The sequence below is a fragment of the Zootoca vivipara genome, chromosome 5, assembly GCF_965207765.1.
Source record: "Zootoca vivipara chromosome 5, rZooViv2.hap1.1, whole genome shotgun sequence".
NCBI classification, from domain to species: Eukaryota; Metazoa; Chordata; class Lepidosauria; order Squamata; family Lacertidae; genus Zootoca; species Zootoca vivipara.
In genome coordinates this window covers 7003879-7028661 of record NC_142588.1, presented here as the reverse complement: position 1 = coordinate 7028661, position 24783 = coordinate 7003879, and the positions used below count along the sequence as shown (strand labels likewise).

At 47.3% G+C, this 24783-nt stretch overlaps 1 protein-coding gene across 1 annotated transcript in view; it reads right to left on the bottom strand.

The window, feature by feature from the left end:
- The window catches only part of VWF (von Willebrand factor), a 158022-nt gene that overhangs the window by 32127 nt on the left and 101112 nt on the right, over positions 1–24783 (bottom strand). Inside the window, exons 36-43 of the mRNA XM_035138705.3 lie at positions 24421–24613; positions 23320–23661; positions 13673–13878; positions 11211–11313; positions 10013–10087; positions 8489–8593; positions 7459–7664; positions 4059–4208 (exon numbers count right to left, since the gene is read on the bottom strand). Of these exons, the coding sequence (XP_034994596.2) occupies positions 4059–4208; positions 7459–7664; positions 8489–8593; positions 10013–10087; positions 11211–11313; positions 13673–13878; positions 23320–23661; positions 24421–24613 (1380 nt within the window). The remainder of the gene's footprint in view (positions 1–4058; positions 4209–7458; positions 7665–8488; positions 8594–10012; positions 10088–11210; positions 11314–13672; positions 13879–23319; positions 23662–24420; positions 24614–24783) is intronic.

Below are 24783 nucleotides of genomic sequence, written 5' to 3'. Positions count from 1 at the left end.
ACTATAAAACAGTGATTTTCTTGAGTCAAAATTAGAAGAAGAAGAAAAAGCACTGATGCTTCTTATTTTCTAGTCCCTAGAACAGGCATCCCCAAACTGTGGCCCTCCAGATGTTTTGGCCTACAACTCCCATGATCCCTAGCTAAAAGGACCAGTGGTCAGGGAAGGTGGGAATTGTAGTCCCAAAGCATCCGGAGGGCCGAGTTTGCCTATGCCTGCCCTAGAAGTTCTTTTTCTGAAAATACTGCTACACAGTAAGTGTTTCATGCAAGCAGATTAGGAGTTGCTCCTTGGTATTTTGTGAAAGAATCAGAGGACCATTTGACCCTGAATTCATTGTACCCAACAATCAACACTTCAGCATATGGCTGTGTATAATAATGTAGTGCAGAGCCAACTTGTGAGATTGGGGGAAGGGGGGTGTTCCATGCGTCAGGATGTTGGAGGGACCAGGAACATGGCAGAAGCACGGCTCCCATGGCTGGTGCCTCCTCCTCCACCTCCTGCCACCACCACCAGCCAAAGATTGCTTCCTCCTCCTTCCAGGGGCATAGGAAGGGGTGGGGTGGGGGCCTTCTGCCCCAGGTGCCCTCACTGAGGGGGGTGACATTCAGCGAGCCACCTGCCCGCAACTCCCAAGCCTACCCCGAGCCGTTGTGGTAAGGGGGAGAGCTGCTCCACTTTGCCAGCGGCATTCCCCCTTCCCCCTTCATTTTGACAGCTTGAGGGAGGCTTGGGAGCTGCGGCTTGCTCCACCCCCATGGGCGGCTCGCTCTGCCCCCGGGCACCCAAACAGCTGTCCTTCGCCTGGGAGGGCACCCTTCACACCATGCCCCCCCCCTTGGGAGCGTGCCCGCCCTGGGCAGCACAGGCATATACTTCACTGCATAGCTGCCAAGTCTCCTGTATTCCCCGGGAAATCCCTGTTTTCCCAGCTGTTCCTAGCTGAAAAAACGGATTTTTTTGTTTTTCCCCAGTTTATTCTGGCGCGACAGCCATTTTGGAACTGGGCGGAGCATGCTCAGAAGCGACTTTTGATGCTGCTCTGCCCAGTTCCAAAATGGCGGCAGCGCTACTTCCGGTCTGCTACTTCCGCCCGGTCCCTTATCTCTCCGACAGCAACTTGGCAGGTATGACTTCACTGCTGCCTCCTTCCCCTCCACAGCTGGAGCAGAAGGAGATGGAGACAGGCACTGAAGTCACGCTGTGTTCGGCTTCATGCTTGGCCCCAGTTTGTTTGTTTTTTAAATATTGGGGGGTGCTGAAACAGACAAAAGAGAGATGAGATTCTATGCAGTCACTCATTTTGAGAGCAGCTTCTGAACTAGTCTTTTGCCGAAGTTTTCATTCTATAAAGTGTTGGCACTAATTTGAACCTATGACTTAGGGCAGGGAAGTCAACATGGTGCCCTCCATACCGTGTGGGGTTATTACTCTCAGAAGCCCCAACCAGTGTGTCCAAAATCCAGGGTGCCAAGCTGCAGGCCCAACAACATCCAGAGGAGGCCATCTTGGCTACCCCTGGCTGAGGGTATATACAGAAAATATTATTTGATTTTCTGTTTGAAAAAGACGACCCTGTATTTCATTGAAGCAAGGAAGGTAAAGGTAAATATAAAGGGACCCCTGACAGTTAAGTCCAGTCATGAACGACCCTGGGGTTGCGGCACTCATCTTGCTTTAAAGGCCGAGGGAGCCGGCATTTGTCCACAACCAGTTTCCGGGTCATGTGGCCAGCATGACTAAGCCGCTTCTGGCAAAACCAAAGCAGCACACGGAAATGCCGTTCACCTTCCTGTCGGAGCGGTACCTGTTTATCTACTTGCACTGTGGGCTTTCGAACGGCTAGGTTGGCAGGAGCTGGGACCGAGCAACGGGGGCTCACCCCGTTGCGGGGATTTGAACCGCCGACCTTTTGATCGGCAAGCCCAAGCGGCACAGCACCACCCACAAGAAAAGGCTTTAGCAAAAACTGAAAATCTTATCAATGTTTAAATCCTCAGATAAAACATTTTTGTACTTCTCCGCAAAGAAACATTGTGAATTCAATGTTTTAGAAGTAGATGGTGGATTTGGTTTAGAGAAGAAAAACATCCCTCCTGCAACAAATAATTTTTACTCTGTCCCTTGGAGTTCCCAGCTAAAAAGTTATGATGTCCATGATCCAAAAGAGCACACAGGCTCCATCTGTGAACACACCTGGACTTTTTGGACTTTTTTCCCCTCTGAGTTTCCGCCACAGAACTTCTCATGCTGCATTTTAAGCACCCTGGAGTTTAAAAATCTGTTTGGGGGATTGGAATGAAAATGGTTTTTAAAACTGACAATAGGGGGTGTGGATAGCTCATAATCGTTTGTGGAAATGTTGTTGTTTTTTAAGTGGCTCCCTAGCAAAAGTGCCCCCAACAAACCTGCTCTTTAAAGCAAAGGGTGTTTAAAATGTGATTTGGCTGCACCTCAAGTTTTTGAAAATCCAGCAAACATGTTACCAGCTCTGCTCATGTGTGCAAAGAAGTGTGCAGTGCTAGCCTGTTATTAAATTCTGTTGGCTGCAGACTAGATGGCCTGCAAAGGAGTTTTCTTGGTGTCAGTTCTTAACTTTTTTTACTACCTGCCACAACCCACACACAGCCAGGGAATCTGGAGCGTGAAACCAACCGTAACTGGCAACTGGCCTTGAAGAAAACAACAGAAGCCAGAGTTAAAATTGCTTTATTACTATTAGTCAAGCAATAGGTGTCAGATTTTATAACCTGGCTAGGAACATTTAATACAACACTGGTTCGCGATGTATTAATGAATTTGTTTTATTACACAACTGAGAATATGTGCAGGCCTAGGTCTTCTTCTACATTATGGTCTGGAGGGGAATGAAACCATGGAAAAAGTTTTAGGTTAAGAGGAGACTGTGAAGGAACAGTTCCCACGCCCAGTTGCGCCAGAGCTAACACAGGTCCCCATGCGATATATGTTCAGTGTCCTACATTGTGTGCCATCAACAGTGAGGCCTCACTCCAGGGAGCAGAAGGAAGGCAAACCAGACCGAGTATGGTTTTTAAAGCCTCAGATCCACTTTTAGAAGTTACCTTTTGATGACCTTTTGTGCTTTTTTGCTATTACACGAGAAAAATTATGTCCCGCTGCATGTTTCCTTGTTTGTGTTGACAGCCAGGAAATTAAGAGCCAGGAAATTAAGTGTGTGGTTCAACTCTGAATGCCTTTTTATGTTTGCTATGCTTACAGCTAAGCAAGAAAGAAATTATTAATTACAGCTAAGAAAGAAATTATTACTGTACTGCACAAGTCTTCACACTGAATATTTTAGCAGTTTTTTTTTTAAAAAAATATTTTATATTTTGTTAGATTATTTTGAACTTTAGGTTTTGTAGCACCAAGCAGCTAACTGCAAGTTTTGAAGATGGGTAGATGACTTAAGTTTGAGAAACCCATGCTGTATCTCAGTAATCACAGCATCCTTTTCTAAGTGCTCACAGACCGACCGTTGAATTATCTGTTCTAGGACCTTCCCTGGTATCGATGTCAAGCTCACCGGTCAGTAGTTATGAAATGAAACTAAACTACTTTGTTACCAAAGAACAACAAATATAAAGTGTTAGGTATGAAAATCAGCCAACCATTCCATTTAGAGTAGAAGCTGCAGTGGGAAAGGGAAAGAAGTTCAGTGATGGACGAATCTGCCCATTTTCTGTTTCTCTTGGTTTCTCATTCTTCCAATCTTAAGTTCACTTCTTCACATTTCCACATCAGTTTGAGATGTGGAAAGAATTTTTTAAAAATTTTTACTTTCACTAATATGTGCATTTTATGGCACTTTACCGTAGTATATTGGATAAATGTGACTTGCAAAGAAGTTCTCCTATTGTTTCCAAATGTGCAAATTAGGTCTGCATCGAATTTCTTTCCCATCCCTACAGAAGACTAGCAGGGCCATAGGAGGAAGGGTGCTTTCTAAGAACAGCCTGCCGCCTTTATGCCACCTGCAATTTCCCCATTAGACAGAACTGGTATTCTAATGGAGATTTTGGAGTTTTACATACCGGCGGACAAATCTTATTGCACTCCTTCTCAAGGCATTCTGTAATTCGAAGTCCAGTAACATCATCTTCCATATCTGTGCAAGTACATTCTGTGCAGCCTTCCTCCCAAGTCTTCCCAATAGGATAGACAACATTTTGATGGACGCAAACCTGCCAATAATTAAAATGTGACATTTACTTCACAGAAAACTGCACACCAGTTTTCTCATAGGGTTTTGCTGGGTTGCAAGGAAAGCTAGAATCAGGGCCGTCTTAAGCATACCTGGCACCCTGGCGCCGTGGTGCGATGGATCCCTCCTGAGCTGCCCCCGCCCCGTTTCCCAGCGTGGCGGGCGGGCGGGTGCAGCGCGGCTGCCGCCTGGAGGGCCAGCCCTGGGCCAGGGGGCACTGTTGCGATGCCCCTGTGCGGGGCGGAGGCGGCCCCAGGCCCGCGTGCCTCCGGAGAGCGGCGTGAAGCCGCTGAACAGCTGAGAGGTGCGCCTGGGGCGGCCTCCGCCGCGCCTCTCAGCAGGCGCAGCGGCGCCCCTGGTGGCCTGGCGCCCTGGTGCCCCGCGCCACCGGACCCAGGCCTAGAGACAGCCCTGGCTAGAATTCCTTTATCAGGTGGTTAGGTGGACAAGCTTTCTTGTATGACTGCAGGTTTATCAGTTTGTTCACCATTGCTAACATCCCTCACAATGTGCAGTTGTGGAAGCCTTGAGTTTGTTTTTAGGGCACACTCTCAGTTTAATCCTTCTTATGCTGATGCAGATACAGATACAGTGGGTCCCAGCAAGTGCTTTATATATTTGCAAAACCAAAAAAAAAAAACTTGCACAACAAATCTGGTTCCCCCAAACACCGTAATTTTTTTCTGATATGGGGCATGAGATAGAGAAATGCACTGGAAAGTGTGGAAGGACACTTGCTTTCGTGAAATGTCATCTAATCTCCCTGCAAGCAAATCAGAACGAATGCTCAATAAACTGATTGTCTGGAAGCACCTACAATCTGCTATCAGTTTTATTAAATAATTCTGATTTCAGTAAATCTTGCTTTGTATTTGTTTGGGGCTTTTTGCATTTATTGTGTCTTATGTATTTTAGCAACCCCCAGAGCTGTTTTGAATTCTTTTGCAAAGAAACTTAGGATAGGATTCAAAAGCAAACATTGACATTTAGCATGCCAGAGTTTGCCTTCCATAACATCCAGTGCCGGATTTATGTATATAATAATAATGTTAATAATTTATTATTTATACCCCGCCCATTTGGCCGGGTCTCCCCCGCCACTCTGGGCGGCTTCCAACACACACCAAAATACATTAAAATATCACAGACCAAAAACTTCCCTAAACAGGGCTGCTTTTAGGTATTTTCTAAATGTCAGGTAGTTGTTTATCTCCTTGACCTCTGATGGGAGGGCGTTTCAAAGTGCGGGTGCCACTACCAAAAAGGCCCTCTGCCTGGTTCCCTGTAGCTTTGCTTCCCAGTGAGGGAACCGCCAGAAGGCCCTCGGCGCTGGATCTCAGTGTCCGGGCTGAACGATGGGGGTGGAGACGCTCCTTCAGGTATATGGGACTGAGGCCGTTTAGGGCTTTAAAGGTCAGCACCAACACTTTGAATTGTGCTCAGAAACGTACTGGGAGCCAATGTAGGTCTCTTAGGACTTGTATACTACCGTGTTTCTCCTAAAATAAGACGGTCCTCAAAAATAAGCCATGTCAGGCTTTTAATTAGTAGAATAAATATAAGACATCCCCCGAAAATAAGCCGGGGGTGGGAGCCGCTTCGGGGAGCGCTTCTCAGCTGATCGGGCGCCTCTTCGCTACCGCCGCAGCGCTCAGTGCGTTCGCCCCCAGTCGCCCACGCAGATCCCGGGCTTCACCTGCAGCCGCAGCTGCCTCTCAACAGGCTCTTCGCGCTGCCGCTTCGGGGAGCACAGTGCAGCGCGAAGAGCCTGTTGAGAGGCAGCTGCGGCTGCAGGTGAAGCCCGGGATCTGCGTGGGCGACTGGGGGCGAACGCACTGAGCGCTGCGGCGGTGGCGAAGAGGCGCCCGATCAGCCCGCTTCTCAGCTGATCGGGCGCCTCTTTGCTACCGCCGCAGCGCTCAGTGCGTTCGCCCCCAGTCGCCCACGCAGATCCCGGGCTTCACCTGCAGCCGCAGCTGCCTCTCACCGGGCTCTTCGTGCTGCCGCTTCGGGGAGCACAGTGCAGCGCGAAGAGCACTCTTCTGGTGCTCTTGTGCGTGTGTGCGTGCGCGCGAGGGAGAAGTCCCCTTTTCCTTACCCAGGTGCAGCAGCAGGAGGTTACCCCCGCGAGGTGGGCAGTCTGTGCTCTGCACACACACACACACCGTTTCGCCTCGCTCCGTCTCTCCCCCCTCCGCAAAGACACACACACAAAAAAGACATCCCCTGAAAATAAGCCGTGGTGTGTTTTTTGGGAGGAAAAATAAATATAAGACGTGTCTTATTTTAGGAGAAACACGGTAGTATCTTGACTGCTGGCCATAGTAATGTTTATCTCTCTGACCTCTGATGGGAGGGCGTTCCACAGGGCGGGTGCCACTACCGAGAAGGCCCTCTGCCTGGTTCCCTGTAGCTTTGCTTCTCGCAGTGAGGGAACCGCCAGAAGCTATAGCTTAGGGCCCCCCTCTATTAGGCCCCCCCCCAAAAAACCTAGATGGCTTTAGATAGCATATAGCATATAGCAGATAGCATATAGATAGCATATATTCAACACTAAAAGCCAGAGACAATTTGTTGTTGACAAAGGATAGCTGGACATATAAAGGGCCCCATTACCTTCAGGAGCTTAGGGCCTCATCAAATCTAACAACCATCTCCTTTTGATGTTATCCTTCCATTCTGATGGAGCCCTATGCATTATACCCCTATTGCAAAATGACACAACCTTCAGGTACCAGCTGGATTTGGGTTGGATACACCCTTACCTTCCAAGTCCTGGACTGCAGAATCCGGGACCGGCAGCCGTGTGACACCGGAAGTTGCGTCGTAACTTCCGGTGTCGTTTTGCCCTTCTATGGGCACCGAAAATGGCCGCCGCCGGCTTCAAAGTCGCTTCTACGCATGCCAGGAAGTGCGTCGACGCAACTTCCGGTGTCGCTCTGCCCATCTATGGGCACCAAAAATGGCCAACGCCGACACCAGAAGTCGCGTCTATGCACTTCCGGACATGCGTAGATGCGACTTTTGAAGCCGGCGGTGGCCATTTTTGGTGCCTATAGAAGGGCAAATCAGAAAGAAATAAATGGCCACTGGCAGGAGAAAATAACGGAGATAAACGGGAGACGAAGTGATACGGGGGACCACTGGGAAAAAGTAGGTAAAACCGGGGGTTTCCCGGGGGAAACGGGGTACTTGGCAGCTATGCAGGTAGGACAATTCATTATTTTTACCTTGTCGGGGTTGCAGGTGGTAGATGTGCAGCCGCAGTCATTAGTGAGAGATGTTGATAAGTATCCAGCAGGGCAGGCCACTGTTGAATTGACACAGTCACAAGTACACTGAAATTCATCACAGCACTGAGTCTTCTTAACAGTAAGCTTCCGGTGAGGTGGGCAGAAAGCAATTGGCTGTGGGTTGCAATCCTCTTTTTTGCACACTAGGAAACAAAAGAATCCAGAAACAAAGAATGCTATGCGACGAGCAAGCTGCAAAAGGAGCGTTTGCTTTTTTAAAAACAGTATTTGTATGCTGCCCAAAAGCTAGTGTTCTCAGGGCAGTGAATACAATGTGAAAACAGCAAATAATTTATTAACAAATAAACAAGCAAAAAACAAATAATACTATTAAAATAAAAACAGAACCACCAGCAGCAATCAAGATAAACACCACAAAAAGAAATCAAGTACATGGAGCTCACAGAGCACATCTCATATGTTCATACATACACATAAACCTTACCTTCCAAGTCCCGGACTGCGAATCCGGGACCGGCAGTCATGTGACACCGTAGGTTGCGTCGACTTACCTTCCGGCGTCGTTTTGCCCTTCTATGGGCAAAAAAATGGCCGCCGCCGGCTTCGAAAGTCGCTTCTACGCATGTCAGGAAGTGCGTCGACGCAACTTCTGGTGTCGCTCTGCCCATCTATGGGCACCAAAAAATGGCCGCCGCCAACACTGGAAGTAGCGTCTATGCACTTCCGGACATGCGTAGATGTGACTTTTGAAGCCGCCGGCGGCCATTTTTGGTGTCCATAGAAGGGTAAATCAGAAAGGAAAAAAATGGCCGCCGGCAGGAGAAAATAACGGAGAAAAACGGGAGACGAAGTGATACGGGGGACCACCGGGAAAAGGTAAGTAAAAACGGGGGTTTCCCGGGGAAAACGGGGTACTTGGCAGCTATGACATAAACACACAATCATGCACCAGAAAGAATTGCATAAGTAAGTAAAACCAGTATTTGATGTATCAAAGGAATTTTACCACATGCATAATCTGGCCTGCATTTTCCAGGATTCGTCTGCAAAAGTTGGAGACCATCTTCACAATGAGGTACAGCAGGCATTTTGCAACTGACCAGGTCGCAGACTGAAAACAGAAAACATAAAATGGAAGGAATCAAGGGTTATGCATTTTTACCGTTTTGCAGCACAAAATGTCGCACTTGCTTGGGGTTCTAGCCAGACAGCCATGTCCTATTTGATGAACCCATTTGAATTCCCCAAAAAGCACTCTGCGGCCACTGCACATGCTCAGTCCTCACTGGGCTTTTCCTGGGGGTTCTCTACTCCGAACTTTTTCAAACCCCCACAGCTCCCCAATGCCTCCATCTTCTGATCAGGCAGTGCCCTTTCGGCTACATAAGGATTGGTTCTCAGGGAACAAATTTGATATTAGTATATATTATTTTAGGGTTTGCCATATTTCAAAAAGTGAAAACCCAGAGACAAAAGTTGTTCAGCTTTTATTTGGGGGGGGGGAGTTGTTGAGCTTTGTTCTCCCCCCTTATTTTCTTTTGTAAATCGCTAAGAAATCTATACTCCTGATATGGGGTGCCATATGCCTGGGTTTCCCCGGACATTTTAGCCGCTTAGTGAAATTTTAGACAGATGAATCCCAGACGTATGGCAGCCCTAATTGTTTATTCTGCTTTTGTTAGTCATGGGCAAGAGTTATGGCACTGAAACTCTTCCTCCAATCGCTGGAGATCTGGTTCTAGTGCCCTAGCTTGGGGGTGGAGCAAGCAGCCCATGGGGTGGGGCAAGCCAGGGCAAGGTGCGCTGCACAGAGCCTCCAAGGAGTCCCCTTGCTGCCTTGCCATCAGTTGTAGGGTGGCTGGGGGGGGGTGGCGGCAGGCAGACGCAAGCCCCACACTGCTGTTTCGCGCAGCGCGGAGCTTGCAGGTGCCCGAGCCACCGCGTCACTCCCAGGAGAGATGTGTGGCTCGGGTGTGCTGCAGGCCTTGCGGTAAGTGCTGCCCCCGTGGTGTGGCGCCCTGTGCCCCCCCACCCCTCTAGCTGCACCTCTGTCTGGCTCCCCCGAGATCTGAATAAGAGTCACATTTTCAAACCTATATGTGTACCCACAAGGGGGTAGAACCTGGATTTTCCATTTAAAATCAAAGTCAGGATTCTCAGTGCTACATTCTGTACGCCAGCTGCATGAAGACAGCCCTCCAACATTTTTCCAATGAGTGTAGGGATGTCCCATTCCATAATGATAATTTTACTATTTATACCCCACATATCTTGCTGGGTTGTCCCAGCACTCCAGGCAGCTTCCAACATATATAAAAACACAATACAACAGTCGGGAGGAAACCTTCCCTACACAGGATTGCCTTGAGGATAACTCCATACCCTCCCACATTTCTCCAATGAAGATAAGGAAAAGAGGGACATTCCAGGATCAAATCAGAAAGTGGGACAGCTTCTCTAAATTAGGGACGTCCCAGGAAAATAGGGACACTTGGAGGGTCTGTGCATAGGACCTCCCTCAGAGACTCACCGCATTCGTAGAACGGGCAACACTGCTCAGAATCCCTTCGTAATCTTGGAATTTCACAGGAACCACAAGCAGGAGCTACAGCAAGAGGGAAGCAATAACCCACGTCCATTAATACTCAAAACAAGAACAGCCAACCTTTCCCCCAAGGGCCACTCTCCTCTACAGACACAAACCTGGAGGCCAGAATTGCATATATTTCTCAAAAATGGCCAGGCTCTCTCTCTCTGTATATAAAAACTGGCCCTGCCTGGTAGTGAGGGCTTCACAGATACAAACACTTGTCTCGGGTGGGATGAAATCAATGACCGGTAGAGGCAGGGCCGGCCCAAGACATTTTGAGGCAAATCACAAGATGGAATCTCCCTCCCCATTGGGGAAGAAAAGGTGAGTGAAGATCTACATCAGGATCCGCTACCCGTGCGGATCTGCTGCCTGAGGTAGTCACCTCACCTTGCCTCATGAGTGGGCTGGCCTTCGGTGTAGGAAGAGGTTGGAACTAATGCAGCTCCTGAAAAGTCTCTTCCAGTGGCTCTGTGCCTTGTTATTGCCTTTCCACACTGTGCAAGAGCAATTAGCCCTGCTCAGGCTTTTAAATGAACACAAGAGGACTTAAAACAGCCCAGGGGCATATGGGCTCATTTTCACATCTTCATGTGTTTAACACAAAGGTCTGCACACAGGTTTTAAGTGTGTTTTACAGGATGCACGTAAAAGGCAGGGCCTTACCTTCCAAGACTGCAGAATCCGGGACCGGCAGCTGTGTGACACCGGAGGTTGCGTCGACGCAACTTCCGGTGTCGCTCCGCCCATCTATGGGCACCAAAATGGCCGCCGCCGACACCGGAAGTCACGTCTATGCACTTCCAGACATGTGCAGATGCGACTTTTGAAGCCGGCAGCGGCCATTTTTTGTGCCCATAGAAGGGCAAATCGGAAAGAAAAAAAATGGCCGCCGGCAGGAGAAAATAACGGAGAAAAATGGGAGACAAAGTGATACGGGGGACCATCGGGAAAAGGTAAGTAAAATCGGGGTTTCCCCGGAGAAAACGGGGTACTTGGCAGCTATGGGCAGGGCCATGGGGTGGAAGGACAGCACAGGTAATGTCTGACCTACAGCTTAATCCATGAAAAATCAGGGAAGTTTTAGACGGTAAATCAAGTGTTATGTCTTTTTGAAGGGTGGGAATTCTTGACTTACGCTGGGGAGTCGGACAAGGCTGAATGGCACAGCTGATGGTCCTGTTTTCTAGACACATGCAGATCTTGCAGGGTTCATTGGAAGGAATCCACGTTTCCAAGTGCTATTTGTTTGAAGAAGAGAAATTGTGTGATTATTTGTTATGCAATCTGGTTGGGGTGGGGAGGGGTGAGGAGAGAGAGAGAGAAAGCTACCCAGAAAATAAAGCAAAGCAGGATACTACATGTGGCATTGCTTTGGTTTGTTAGAACAATTACAAGAAACCAGAGATGTTGCCCAATTTAACATTAGGGCTAATACATTTAGCACAGGATGCAAAGAACGAACCAGATCTCTGCAATGCCCCTTTCCTGACTTTATGAGCACAATTATAAAATACTAGAGGAAATACAAGGCATTGTGGGGTTCTATAAGTTGAAGATCACATACCAAACATTGGCTGTGTAAGCCAAGTAAAGCTGGACCTTATAAAGTTTCACTAAATGAAATGTTTCAAATTAATCCTATTTTAGGCTGAGAATGTTCCAGATTTCTTGCCACAGCATATGACTACAGTCCTTTTCTATTGGATTCAGACTGGTAGTAAACAGACCTTGGATCGCACATCAAAAGAACCTCAGAGAGATTGCTAAAATACAATAAATAAATTGGTAGGTGACGAGCAATTGACAGGTGTTCTGCACATGAAGGAAATGAGGGGGAACACTTAAAAGCCTAGTCCTAGGATTTCAGCCAAAGCATCAGTACATTACCCGTGATCAGTGGATCTACATACACACAGAACATGCAGAAATTCATATAAAAGTTAGACTGGGCAGGAATGGGATGTAGAGGAAAGCAAAGTCCCTGGGGTCACCCAACGAAGTCGACTGATGGTAGGTTCACAACATAAAAATACCTACTTCTTCACACAATGCGTAATTAACTTATGGCATTGACAGCCACAAGACACAGTGACTATAACCATCTCTGAGGGCTATAAAATGGATTTAATAAATTATCGGGTAGTGATAAAGCGGGATATCAAATCCAAACTCTTCTTCTTAACAAACTACAGTGCCCAGAATTCTCTGAAGGAAAGAACCTGCTTCGACTGAGCTTTAAAGGTAAAGTGAATACACAGCATTGGACAACCAAAATCTATAATTCATTACAATTAAGTGCACCCTTCCCCCCCCCCACAGCCAGAGTCTCTGAAAAACCAACATTGCAGATAGGGAAGAGCCATTGCCTTAAAGCCCTGCTTAAAAGCTTTCTAGAGGCAGTCAGTCAGCTGTCGCTGACAGAAGCAAGCCAAAGGTGCAGAATAGCTTATTGATCTGAGTAGCGTGAATCTCAACCATCTCAGTCTCAGTGTATTTTAAACCAGGGTCTCTAAATTGGGGGGGGGGGGCGTTGCAAAAAGGTAGATTGATACATTGACACCAATAAAGAGTATTTTCAATAAATAAATAAATAATGGCTGAGAAGGGAGTGCAGCATAAACTTTTTGTCTTTGGAAATGGGGAGGCTATGGGGAGGAAATTTGGAGATTTCTGGGGAGGGGGGGGAATTGAGAAAAATGGGATAAGTTTTTTTAAATAAAAAAAGCCTCTGCCCTCGCTACTTGCATAGCTGCCAAGTACCCCGTTTCCCCCGGGAAACCCCCGTTTTCCCGGTGGTCCCCTGTATCACTTTGTCTCCCGTTTATCTCCGTTATTTTCTCCTGCTGGTGGCCATTTTTTTCTTTCGATTTGCCCTTCTATGGGCACCAAAAATGGCCAGCGCCGGCTTCAAAAGTCGCATCTACGCATGTCCGGAAGTGCATAGACGTGACTTCCGGTGTCGGTGGCGGCCATTTTTGGTGCCCATAGATGGGCGGAGCGACACCGGAAGTTGCGTTGATGGACTTCCTGACATGTGTGCAAGCGACTTTCGAAGCCGGTGGTGGCCATTTTCGGTGCCCATAGAAGGGCAAAACGACACCGGAAGTTACGTCGACGCAACTTCCAGTGTCACACAGCTGCCGGTTCCGGATTCTGCAGTCAGTGACTTGGAAGGTAAGTACTTGCCATTGTATGTATGCATCCTGAAAATTCCTAGAAAGTTTCCCTCTCCATTTCCAAAATGTCTTCCCCCACTTTAATGGCCTGAGTCCAGAGGGAGATCTTGGTGGTGGACATAGCATGTCCCCGGCTTTCCGCCATTCCAGGTGTCCACCCTAGGCTGACCTATGGTGGTGCCCTGGGTCAGCGCTACCTGCAATGGTGCAGGGAGCTAGTCGAACCAGAGCCTATGCAACCGCTGACCTGATGTAATCAATAAAGTTGTGGCCTAAATTCTACCAAAAACGAAACCAAAATTTGAGTCTCCTCTGAATTTATTTATAGGGGGAGGTTTAAAGGTCTAAGCACGCAAAACAATGTGAACTCCTTAAGAGCCAGCCGAGATTCAGAACCGCTAAGCAATAACTAGAGATCTACCTGGTGGCGCGTCCCATCCTCACTGACGCACTGGGTGCATTCTTCTTCGTGAACACACCTGCCATCAAGGGTCACTTGTCCCTGTGGGCAGAAACAGCCTTCTGTGGGATAATCCATGCAGATTTCTGTGTTGCTACCATTCCCACAGTGCTTCATGCAGCCTCCTTGACAGTAGCCATACCTCATCGAGACTGGACATTCCATAGCTGTGAAGAACACCAGACACAAGGAAATAAACGAAATGGTAAGTAAGCAAATAAATAAATAAATAAAACAATATTATTATTTTGTCTGCAATGGAGATGCAATATAGAATAAAAACAGTCCGTCTTAAATCCATCCTGAATGCTTGGACTAGGGTGAGAGAAATCTAAGTTAACTGCAATTCAATCAATCAATCAATCAAATTAATAATAATGGTTTTATTATTTATACCCCACCCATCTGGCTGGGCCTCCCCAGCCACTCTGGGCGGCTTCCAACAGAAAAATGAAATGAAATAATCTATTAAACATTAAAAGCCTCCCTAAACAGGGCTGTTTCAGATGATTCTAAAAATCTGGTAGCTGTTTTTCTCTTTGACATCTGATGGGAGGGTGTTCCACAGGGCAGGCGCCACCACCGAGAAGGCCCTCTGCCTGGTTCCCTGCAACTTGGCTTCTCGCAACAAGGTAACCGCCAGAAGGCCCTCGGTACTGGACCTCAGTGTCTGGGCAGAATGATGCGGGTGGAGACGCTCCTTCAGGTATACTGGACCGAGGCCTTAGCTGGGAAATGCCAAGAGTGCCATTTCATATTTCAGTTGGGCACATTGAATGTTAAAATATGGGAGGAGGAGGGCACTTTTTGAAGTATTTATAGTGGTTACTTTTTGATGCCAAGCATAAAAATGTTGTCAGCACTGGACAGCACGCCATTTTTTCAAGCAAATGGATGTCAGCCTTTGGCACACATAGCTCACATACGGCATTTAGAGTGCTCCAGGGGGTGTTTATTATGGAATGAGTGCTTCTGGAGCATCCCCATGTCTCACAGCAATTCTTTGTGGCCCTCCAAGTCAGAGACTGCTCCAAGGTGCCGCGGTTAGTAACTTTGCAGGCTGCACATCCCTGTGACAATTCAGAAGACATCATACATCTTTGTCCTCCCTCCTGCCTTTGCATTTTGGCAGGTGGGGTATCTTTGACATCTCAGTCCCTCTCGTGGGATATACTATGCAGGAAAGATTCAAAGACGGGGCACTTGATGGACCAGTAGTGTATTTAAAATATGTCCGTATTTGTGCTTGAAAGATATTAGTAAAGCAACCGCAGAGGACTTGAATGAAGGTGTTAACCTTGTAGCATCTTAAAGCGGAAAAAATATATATCACAGAGACATCTTCATCGAGAGCCCTGCCAGAAAGTTGGCTTTGTAGCTGCTGAGCCTGCTCTCTCATTTATTTAAGTGACTATTAAAAGTTTTATTAGACTTCAGCGCAAACATAACCCAGAACTTTTCCCATCCCATGTATCATTCTTTCTTATCACTGGACAGGATCATCACTGGCTATTCAAGGATGAAACAAAATTATCTGTAACCAAGAGAGGGTCAAGGTGGAAAGGCATTGCTGTCGTGGCACAATGGCTGCCATTGGCACTGGTGCACCATGAGCTGAGCACAAGAATCCCATTGACACCTCCTTTGCATGCAAGAACATTTTGCCTCTATGATCTCCCCCCCCCCCAAGTTCTCCTTCCCTATCCCCTTTCCCCCATCATAGCCCAAGCCAACCTAGAACAGAGCGGTCATTGGAAAAGTGTGATGTAACACCATGTCATGTCACACATTTGTCAACCACGTACATATTACAGATAAGGTAAAGGTAAAGGGACCCCTGGATGGTTAAGTCCAGTCAAAGGCGACTATCTCGCTTTCAGGCTGAGGAAGCTGGTGTTTGTCCACAAATAAACGATAAATTGCAAGAACTCAGGCCAAAAGAAGATGATTTCAAAAAAAATCTTCACAAGGTTTTATTGATTTGATGCGGAGTTTAAATGGGAATCAATCACAATGTTGCAGGCAAATAAGGATAAATTCCGGTAAACATCAGGACAAGGCCCTGTTTCGACTATTATTCATCAGCAAAGATTCACAGGTCAAAGTGTACCAAGTATGTTTGCCTCCACAAAGTGTACCAAGTATGTTTGTCCACAGGCAGCTTTCCGGGTCATGTGGCCTGCATGACTAAACAGCTTCTGGCGCAACAGAACACTGTGACAGAAACCAGAGCGCACGGAAATGCCGTTTAAAGGTAAAGGTAAAGGGACCCCTGACCATTAGGTCCAGTTGCGGACAACTCTGGGGTTGCAGCGCTCATCTCGCTTTACTGGCCGAGGGAGCCGGTGTACATCTTACGGGCCATGTGGCCAGCATGACTAAGCCATTTCTGGTGAAACCAGAGCAGCGCACGGAAACGCCGTTTACCTTCCCGCCTTACCTATTTATCTACTTGCACTTTGACATGCTTTTAACCTGCTAGGTTGGCAGGAGCTGGGACGGAGCAATGAGAGCTCACCCCGTCACGGGGATTCGAACTGCCAACCTTCTGATCGGCAAGCGCAAGAGGCTCAGTGGTTTAGACCACAGCGCCACCCACATCCCTACAGGTAGGATCATCTCACCCCATAGCATATACAATTTGGACCTTATGAAAGCTGTGCCTTTGGGGTCGGGTGGCAGGTGGACTGTAAACATATTCCCTGGCTATTTCTTGTCGCAGGCATGCATTGCTCGTTCACATCCATTACTGCGGGTAACTAGCTAAGGATTAATTTATTTTTAGTTTGACAATGCACTCTTCTTTCCACAGACAGTGAGGTCATGTTCAGAAACGAGAAGATTTTCCTAAACACCAAGTTGTTTGTTGCAAGGCGTGATGCTCATAGGTTACACCATACTTTTGTGTTTACTTAATTGAGCAGCAACGTTCCTTTCTTTTTAGCTGCAGATCGGGTCCTTAAAATACCTTCGTGGCTATAAAAGTCGGAGGTATTATTTGTAACGCTTGCATCAAAATGCAGACATAAAGCCCCTTATGTGGGGATTTCCTAGTGCTTGATCCAGAAGATGCAGTTGGTGCAGACTGCTGCAGCACAATTGCCGACAGGAGTGAGGCCTTGTCAGTATATAAGACCCATGCTCAGAGATGCGCACTGCTTGCTCATTTGCTGCCAGGCCAAGTTCAAGGAGTTACTATTTGTATAGAAAATTCTTTGGAACCAGTTGACCTATCATCTTGCCTTGCCCCACATGTGCCCACTGGACCGCTTCAGTCGGCAGAATTGGAACTGCCACAGATGCCACATAATACCCGTTTTCTGCATTTGTAAAAACTTGGTCATTTTGCGTGGCAGCGCCTACAACTTTGGAACTCCCTGCCAATGGAGATGAAGCAGGCACCTTCCCTGTACTCTTTTCGGCACCTGCTAAAAACATTCCTGTTTAGACATGCCTGCCCAGATGTTTAGAAAGTTGAGGTAATTTTTATCTTTATTACGTTTTAATGTAGGGTTGTGATTTTTTCTTTATTTTACTGCATTATCAAAATGTAAACTGCTTTGGTTTTTTTTACAATCAATCAGTTTGAAAGCACATCAACGTGCAAGTAGATAAATAGGTACCGCTCCGGCAGGAAGGTAAACGGCGTTTCCATGCACTGCTCTGGTTCACCAGAAGCAGCTTAGTCATGCTGGCCACATGACCCGGAAGCTGTACGTCGGCTCCCTCGGCCAGTAAAGCAAGATGAGCGCCACAACCCCAGAGTTGTCCATGTATGGACCTAATGGTCAGGGGTACCTTTACCTTTACCTAGTACAGTGGTGCCTCGCTTAACGAATGCCCTGCTTAATGAAATTTACGCTTAACGAAAGGATTTTTCGAGTGGAGGTTGCCTCGCTAGACGAATTCGTTTTTCGAAAAATTCGTCTAGCGAATCTCGGTTTCCCATAGGAATGCATTGAAATTCAATTAATGCGTTCCTATGGGCAAAAAGAAATTTTAAAAAAAATTCAATGCATTCCTATGGGATTCGCTAGACGAATTTTCGTTATAAGAAAAGACCCGTGGAACGAATTAAATTTGTCTAGCGAGGCACCACTGTATATGAATTTTATGAAATAAATAAAAGTTTAAACAAAATTATATTAAAAGAAATAGTATTACTTCCCACAGTGAGCTGTTCAGATATATCAATCTGTTTAGAAAACAAAATTATGAACAGTGAGCGAGAGATTCCCCTCCCCCCACAAATACTGTAACTCAATGAATGAAACTGACTGACGGTAGATTTAGCATGACATAACTATTTCCCAACACAATGCACACTTAGTTTAACTTATCAATTCACTATAAGACTATTTAATTTTATATTCATTTATAAAAGTTGTAGACGTCAGATGTGGTCCCAAAGTGGATTCCAACACAAAATGTGATCGGCAGACTTCAGAAAAGGATCAGAGAAGATCAGTTGGTTCTCAGCACAATCAACATTTAAGCAGAGAGGCTCAGAGATTGGGCAACCTTCAATTATGAGTCAATAACAATGGGCCAGTGTAGAAATTAGGCTGGTGGGAAAGAGGAGATACAACTTGCACCTTGCCCAACTATTGAGGGAGGCAGTGGAAAATGGAACAGCTAGCTGAAAAATCCACTGCGAATCAACACCAGGGGTACAATCATTGTCAAACTCACGAATCAGGGCCGAGAGAGGGAACGGCAGGTGATCCTAAATCTGAACCTGGATGCTATGTTCTCTAGCTCGGGATCCCTGGGGTCAGTGGCTGGAGCTGAAGAATCAGGGAGCTAGAACCTGAAGTGCAACAGGCAAAGGTTACTGGCCTGTTGACCAGGCAAGGGCGGAATGACAGGCCTGGTCAGCACAGAGGCTTCATGCTGCTGGCCAGTTGTCGAAGCCAGCATCACAGGTTCCTGTTCAAAAGAGATCTCCAAGTCCTGCACACACATGGTCCCAGATGCTCATTGGGCCAAGTTCCAGCTACAGCCCATATACAGTGGTACCTCGACTTACGAATTTAATCCGTTCCGAATGCACATTTGTATGTAGAACATTTGTAAGCCGAATCGCGGTTTCTCATAGGAATGCATTGGAAACGGATTAATTCATTTCGGAACCTAGAAAAAAGCCCCAAAGCTGCGGAAAAAACGGCCGCAATGGTCTCGCACCACGGAGCAGGGAGCGCAGCGGTGGCGAGGGCAATGATCCGGCAGGAGGCCGGCAGGGCAGCGGTGGTGAAGAGGGCCGGGTAAAAGGCTCCCTCGAAGAAGCAGGAAGCGTGATGGCGCGGCAGGCATGGCGGCGGTGGCCGAAAAGTGGAGCGCTGAGATGCGCCCGCTGATCAGCTGTTCTGCGGCTGTTCTCCCTCGGTGAAGCTGGCAGAGCAGTGGCGGCGAGGGCAACGATCCTCTCGCTGCCTGGATCGTTGCCCTCGCCGCCGCCCTGCCAGCTTCGCTGAGGGAAACCGCTTTAAAGCCGTGGAACAGCTGATCGGCGGAAGCATCTCAGCGCTCCGCTTTTTGCCTCCCTGCCACCGCGCTTCCTGCTTCTTCAAGGGAGCCTTTCATCTGGCCCTCTTCACCACCGCTGCCCTGCCGGCCTCCTGCCGGATCATTGCCCTCACTGCTGCTGCGCTCCCTGCTCCCTTCGGATGTCGAAAAAATTCATTTGCTCGCGGCCATTTTTTCCCTTCGTAAGTAGAATATTTCGTAAGTAGAGTCATTTGTAAGTCGAGGTACCACTGTAGTTTCTCGTTGAAGCCCAGGTGTCCCTAATATCAGGACACCCAGAGAAATGTTGTAAAGTAAACCATTTGCCTTATGAATAAGGGCAGTTGCCAACCTCCGCTTTCCATCTACCCACCCACCTTTAAGATCCCTTCTTCTCCCTGGCCTTAAGGGGTGTGGCAAGAAATGCAACAGCAGCACCACAACCTGGTGGGAGCTCCATGAAGAATTACATTGCAGCTCCAGGAATTAACTAGTTCTCAAACAGAGATCTGCAGAAGTAGGTTAAATTAGGTTTGGTAAACCTATACGTATTTTTTATTGGTCTGCAATGTTACAGTGATTAAGCAATGCTGTCCATTGAGTCATTTGTGTATTCTGCACAATGTCCTTGTAATTGACAATGCTATTCCTGACCACCCTAAGTTATGCACCTGCTCCTAAGAAACAGGGAAAGAAGATGCCATTGTTAATACACCAAAGACTACTTTATGCGAACTGGTAGTTAAATTGGGGAGTTCTTTGGCTGTATGTGGCTATGTCACAAGCTGAGAATCTGAGGAATTCAGAGAGGTTATTAAAATGCCTGAGCCTTGGATGCTGTGACGGGAAAGCTGGCTTTCTCACTAAATCCAGGAAATGGCAGGCAGTACTTTCTTTCTCTCTCTCTCTCTCTCTCTCTCTCTCTTTTCTCAGATTATTCCTTATGGAATATTTGCAGTAGGTAGTTTCTTAAAACACTAGGCTGCAAGAACAGTGCCTTCTCAAATATGTCTCGTGCAGTTCTCTAAGAACTGAAATCTATTTCATTCTGGCTAAATTCCCCTTCAATTAAAATGCAAGTAGTTTCTTCTCTGCTTGGATCTGAAGGTCAAATGAAAACCACCAACAGCAGAGATGCCTTCTTCATATACTTGCAAGGTGGAGACTGCACCTTTTGTTGTGGTTGCACCAAGCTTTTAGGTAGTGGTTATTTTATGTGCAGCCTTGTGTGACTGAGTAACAGAAGAATATTATAAAGAGTGAGAGGGAAAAGAGCAATACTGTACAGGAGAACACCCTTCACTGTGTCCTTCTAGGCAGAAAGAGGGCAGACCTGTAGAGCAGTGGGAATTAACAGTAGACAAGAAAATCATGGCATATTCAAAATTTATATCCAAGATTTGTCTTGGAGACAGCCTCTTGTTTTAAAAAAAAACTGAAAGTGATGTAAAGGACACTTAATTTCCTGTTGGAGATAGGCACTTTTTATTTACTGGCATCTCAGGCCAAATGGATTTTTGAAAAATCTCTTCCACCGTAGGAGGAGGAGATGTTGTGGGCCCACGAGGCCTTCACGTGGGGGGGGGGGAATGGTTGCCATTCCCCCCCCCCAGCCCATTGGTCAGCTCCCTGCCGCGGCGTGCCCTTGGCGCATCCAATTAGGAGGTTCCAAGGGGGCATGGTTCGCTGATTTAAGCGAGCGCGCGGCAGGGAATCGGCCTCATTGGATTATCTCTGAAAGGTACAGGTGGGGGGGGAGGTTGCTGCCATCACCTCCCCCAAATGCGGAAGGGTACTCCCTTTAGGAGTCTGGGGGCGTGGCCACGTCCGAAGCCGTGGTAGGTGAGGGTCAGAGGGCACGCCCTCTAGTGGTGACCCCAGGATGAGCTCCTAGTTGATGTGCATCACAGGACTCATCCAACGGTGGTTAACCCTTCACAGACTGCCAGCAGAGTGGGCTGGAGTCGGATATAGTCGGTTAGATCCATTGCCTATGCCAATACCTCTCTACATCCGTAATCAATAAAGTTGTGGCCTTCTATGCCCATTAACCTTATGCAATGTGTCCTGTGTCTTTATTTCTCCTGGGGAGGCATCGGGGTATCGCCACACAACTGGAACATAAGAAGAGTCTTGCAAGATCATGACTCCCCTTAGTCAATCATCTTGTTTCTAACATTGACCAACTATACGCCTCTGAGAAGTCCATAAATAAAGCATGGACAACTGCCCTCCCTTAGGTATTCCAAGGTATGTTGCCTCTGAAGAGGAAGGGTTCGTTATATTTCCTGGCTCGCCCCCTCTAGAGCAAATGTGAGATGAGACTACAACCAGCCGTTTTGAACTTTCCGGGGCGAAAGCTCAACAACCATCTTCTAGCCTTATAAAGCAGAGCTTGGTGTCAAATCACACTACCAATGGCAATCACATGTATTTCCCACATAAGTCCGCAAAACTGAGCAAAGGGTTGGAGCAGCCTCTCTATGAGAAAAGGTTAGAACGTAAAGGGGATGGATATGCTAGAGTAGGGGTCAGCAAACGTTTTCAGCAGGGGACCAGTCCACTGTCCCTCAGCAGACCTTGTGGGGGGGTCAGACTATATTTCAGGGGGGGGAATTGGAGTGGCGGGGGCTGGCAGAGGGATGGTAAGTGGCACGTGAAAGGGCTCCGGAGAGGGGCTGCTTAAAATGGCAGCCACTCGAGCGCTGCTGCTGCTGCTGGCACCAACAAAGCCCAGCCCCCTTCCTCCTCTAGGCAGGGCAGGGACAAGCCAGGAGGAGGGAGGGAGGGAGGGAGGAGGCGCCATGTGAGGGAGGGAGGGAGGGAGGGAGGGAGAGAGAGAACGCAGGTGCTGGTGATCCACACGGCGATTCCCGGACCGTCCGCGGGCCGGATCCAGAAGGCAATTGGGACTGATCCGGCCCATGGGCCTTAGTTTGTCGACCCATGTGCTAGAGACAGCAAATTATGAGTGAGACGGAAAGAGTGAACAGAAAGCATTCTCCCTTCCTCATAATACTAGGATTCAGAATAACCCAATGAAGTTGATTGGCAATAGGTGTAGGTCCCAATCAAGACTGGAGAGCCCATGATAGTTAACTCCATTGGAGCGGGAAGGGTCAACTTGAGAAAACGGGAGCTCTCTCTGCCCCAGCAAAGAGAAAGCGTGGGAGAATCCAAATCTAGGTGTGGCTTACCAAACCTCCAATTGAATTTCCAAGAGCAGTTCTCACCACGGTTAATTGCATGTATTTAATTGTATTTAGTTTCGTCCTTAGTCATCTTTGTAAAGGCGTTACCACAGCCAGTGTAAACAACAAATCTACCCACAGCTATTAGTGAGGACGGTTTAATAATAGAAACAAAACAAAACCAGCCTCCGTGTCCAAAGTAGCATTTCTCTGAATATCAAAAGCTGGGAGGAAACCAGAAGGGAGGGCTACTTTCTGCACACCCTGCTTATGAACTTGTAGACATATTTGCATGGTTACTGTTGGGAGGTGGCAAAAACTAGTTATAAGCAGGGAGGACAACAGTCTGAATTAAAAGGTATACATTTCACACCTGTGTGTGTACTATATATGTGTTTGTGTTGTCTGTGCTGGTAGTCAGGGGGGGGGGATGACCAACCTGCCCTTCCGCACCCCATACCTGCCAAGTTTCTGTCAGAGAAATAAGGGACCGGGCCAGAAATAGCAGAACGGAAGTAGCGCTGCCGCCATTTTGGAACTGGGCGGAGCATGCTCAGAAGTGACTTTTGATGCTGCTTTGCCCAGTTCCAAAATGGCCGCTGCACCAGAAGTCGCACTGCAGCCATTTTGGAACTGGGCAGAGCAGCATCAAAAGTCGCTTCTGAGCATGCTCCGCCCAGTTCCAAAATGGCCACTGCACGAGAATAAACCGGGGGAAAACAAAAAAATCCGTTTTTTCATCTAGGAACAGCTGGAAAAACGAGGATTTCCCGGGGAAAACGGGAGACTTGGCAGCTATGCCGCACCCCCACCTCCAAGGTTTAAATATTGTGTTCAGAAATTTGAGGCAGCACAAAGACTGAGTTGGATTACTGAGGATTATATTTCTATAAGAAGCAGTGAAATCCTTACCGCAAAACTCTGGAGATCTCCAATCCACGCAGATCCTTTGCATCCTGCAGAGGTGTGCATAGGAAGATATGATCTCACATATTTCATCACCATAGCAGTTGTTTTCTTCACAAGCTGCATAGTACAAGTTTGGAGGAATGATCTGGTGGCATTCGTAAAATTGAGGGGACAGCAAAATGCTGCACTTTGTCGTGGCATGGCCAACGCATTGGCCAGCTCTGTTCACCTCACAGATCTCCCCTGGCCGCTTCACTGTCCACTCGTCAATGAAGAGGCTGCTGTCAGATGTAAAGGAGCCATTTCTTAACACCAAGTCATTGCCACTGTTTTGGTCACAGATCCCTACAGGAGAGGGATGGAAGAGAATTGTACAATATTTCAGCTTTAGAAGTCATTTATCTCCAACAGGGACCTGAGCTTAGAATATGCATAAACCCCATACTTGAAAATGTTTGCTAATCCTACCAAAACTATGTTAGGCCTATCTCAAAATTGCTACAGATGTTTCACCTGAAGAGGACCCTTCAAATTGGCTTCACATTTTGCTTCACCTAATGCTACACCCCTGCCACACACATTTTCTGTATTTCAGGTGAGCTGCAGACACAATTCTAATCAAAAGCTCCTAGAAGGTTTATGAGAAAGGCAAGAGTTGGTTTATGCCAGCTCCAATCAATGCACACCATAGCTGCCAAGTTTTCCCTTTTCTCACGAGGAAGCCTATTCAGCATAAGGGAATTTCCCTTAAAAAAAGGGATAAATTGGCAGCTATGATGCACACTGTTTCTAGAGAGGGCTCATCCAGACTTCCTTTTGTTGCTTCTAGGCAAAGGTCTGGGCTTTGAAGCTGCATGTCCGAGTGTTTTTTGTTCTGATGTTGTGTTGTGTTTGTATTATTTATTGTTGGCAGCTGCCCAGTGTGGCTGGGGCAACCCAGTCAGATGGGCGGTATATAAATAATCAATTGTTGTTGTTGTTTTGTCCCAGTGCTTCCCGTGGAAAAGCCCGTGTTGTGTCGATATGACCCACCATTTAAAACGCTAAACACCCTTACCTAATAACTACCTGAAAACCACCCAAAGTGTAAATTTTCTAACATACCACAAAGGCCATGCGTCTCTGAAGCGAAGCTCTTTGGGCTAAGTTGTAAAGTAAATTCATTGTTGCTTGGAGTGAAGGAGAGGATGTGCCCCAGAGAAGAGAACCGGATCTCATGCATTATTGCCCCATAGATATTGACTTCAACATGACCATCAGCATAAGGAACATTCGTTGTTTTGCCATTCACAGCAACCTGTTTGAAAATATTGAGGGTAATGTATACAATTAAGGTGAACGACTGACTCATTTGGGGGATAGGAAAGGGCTACATTAGGTGGCTACCACATTTGGGATGGGGGCTATACATTCTACACTCCCCTGAGGTCTCAGCCAGTGCAGTCTTTAGCATATGCACCCCCGGGG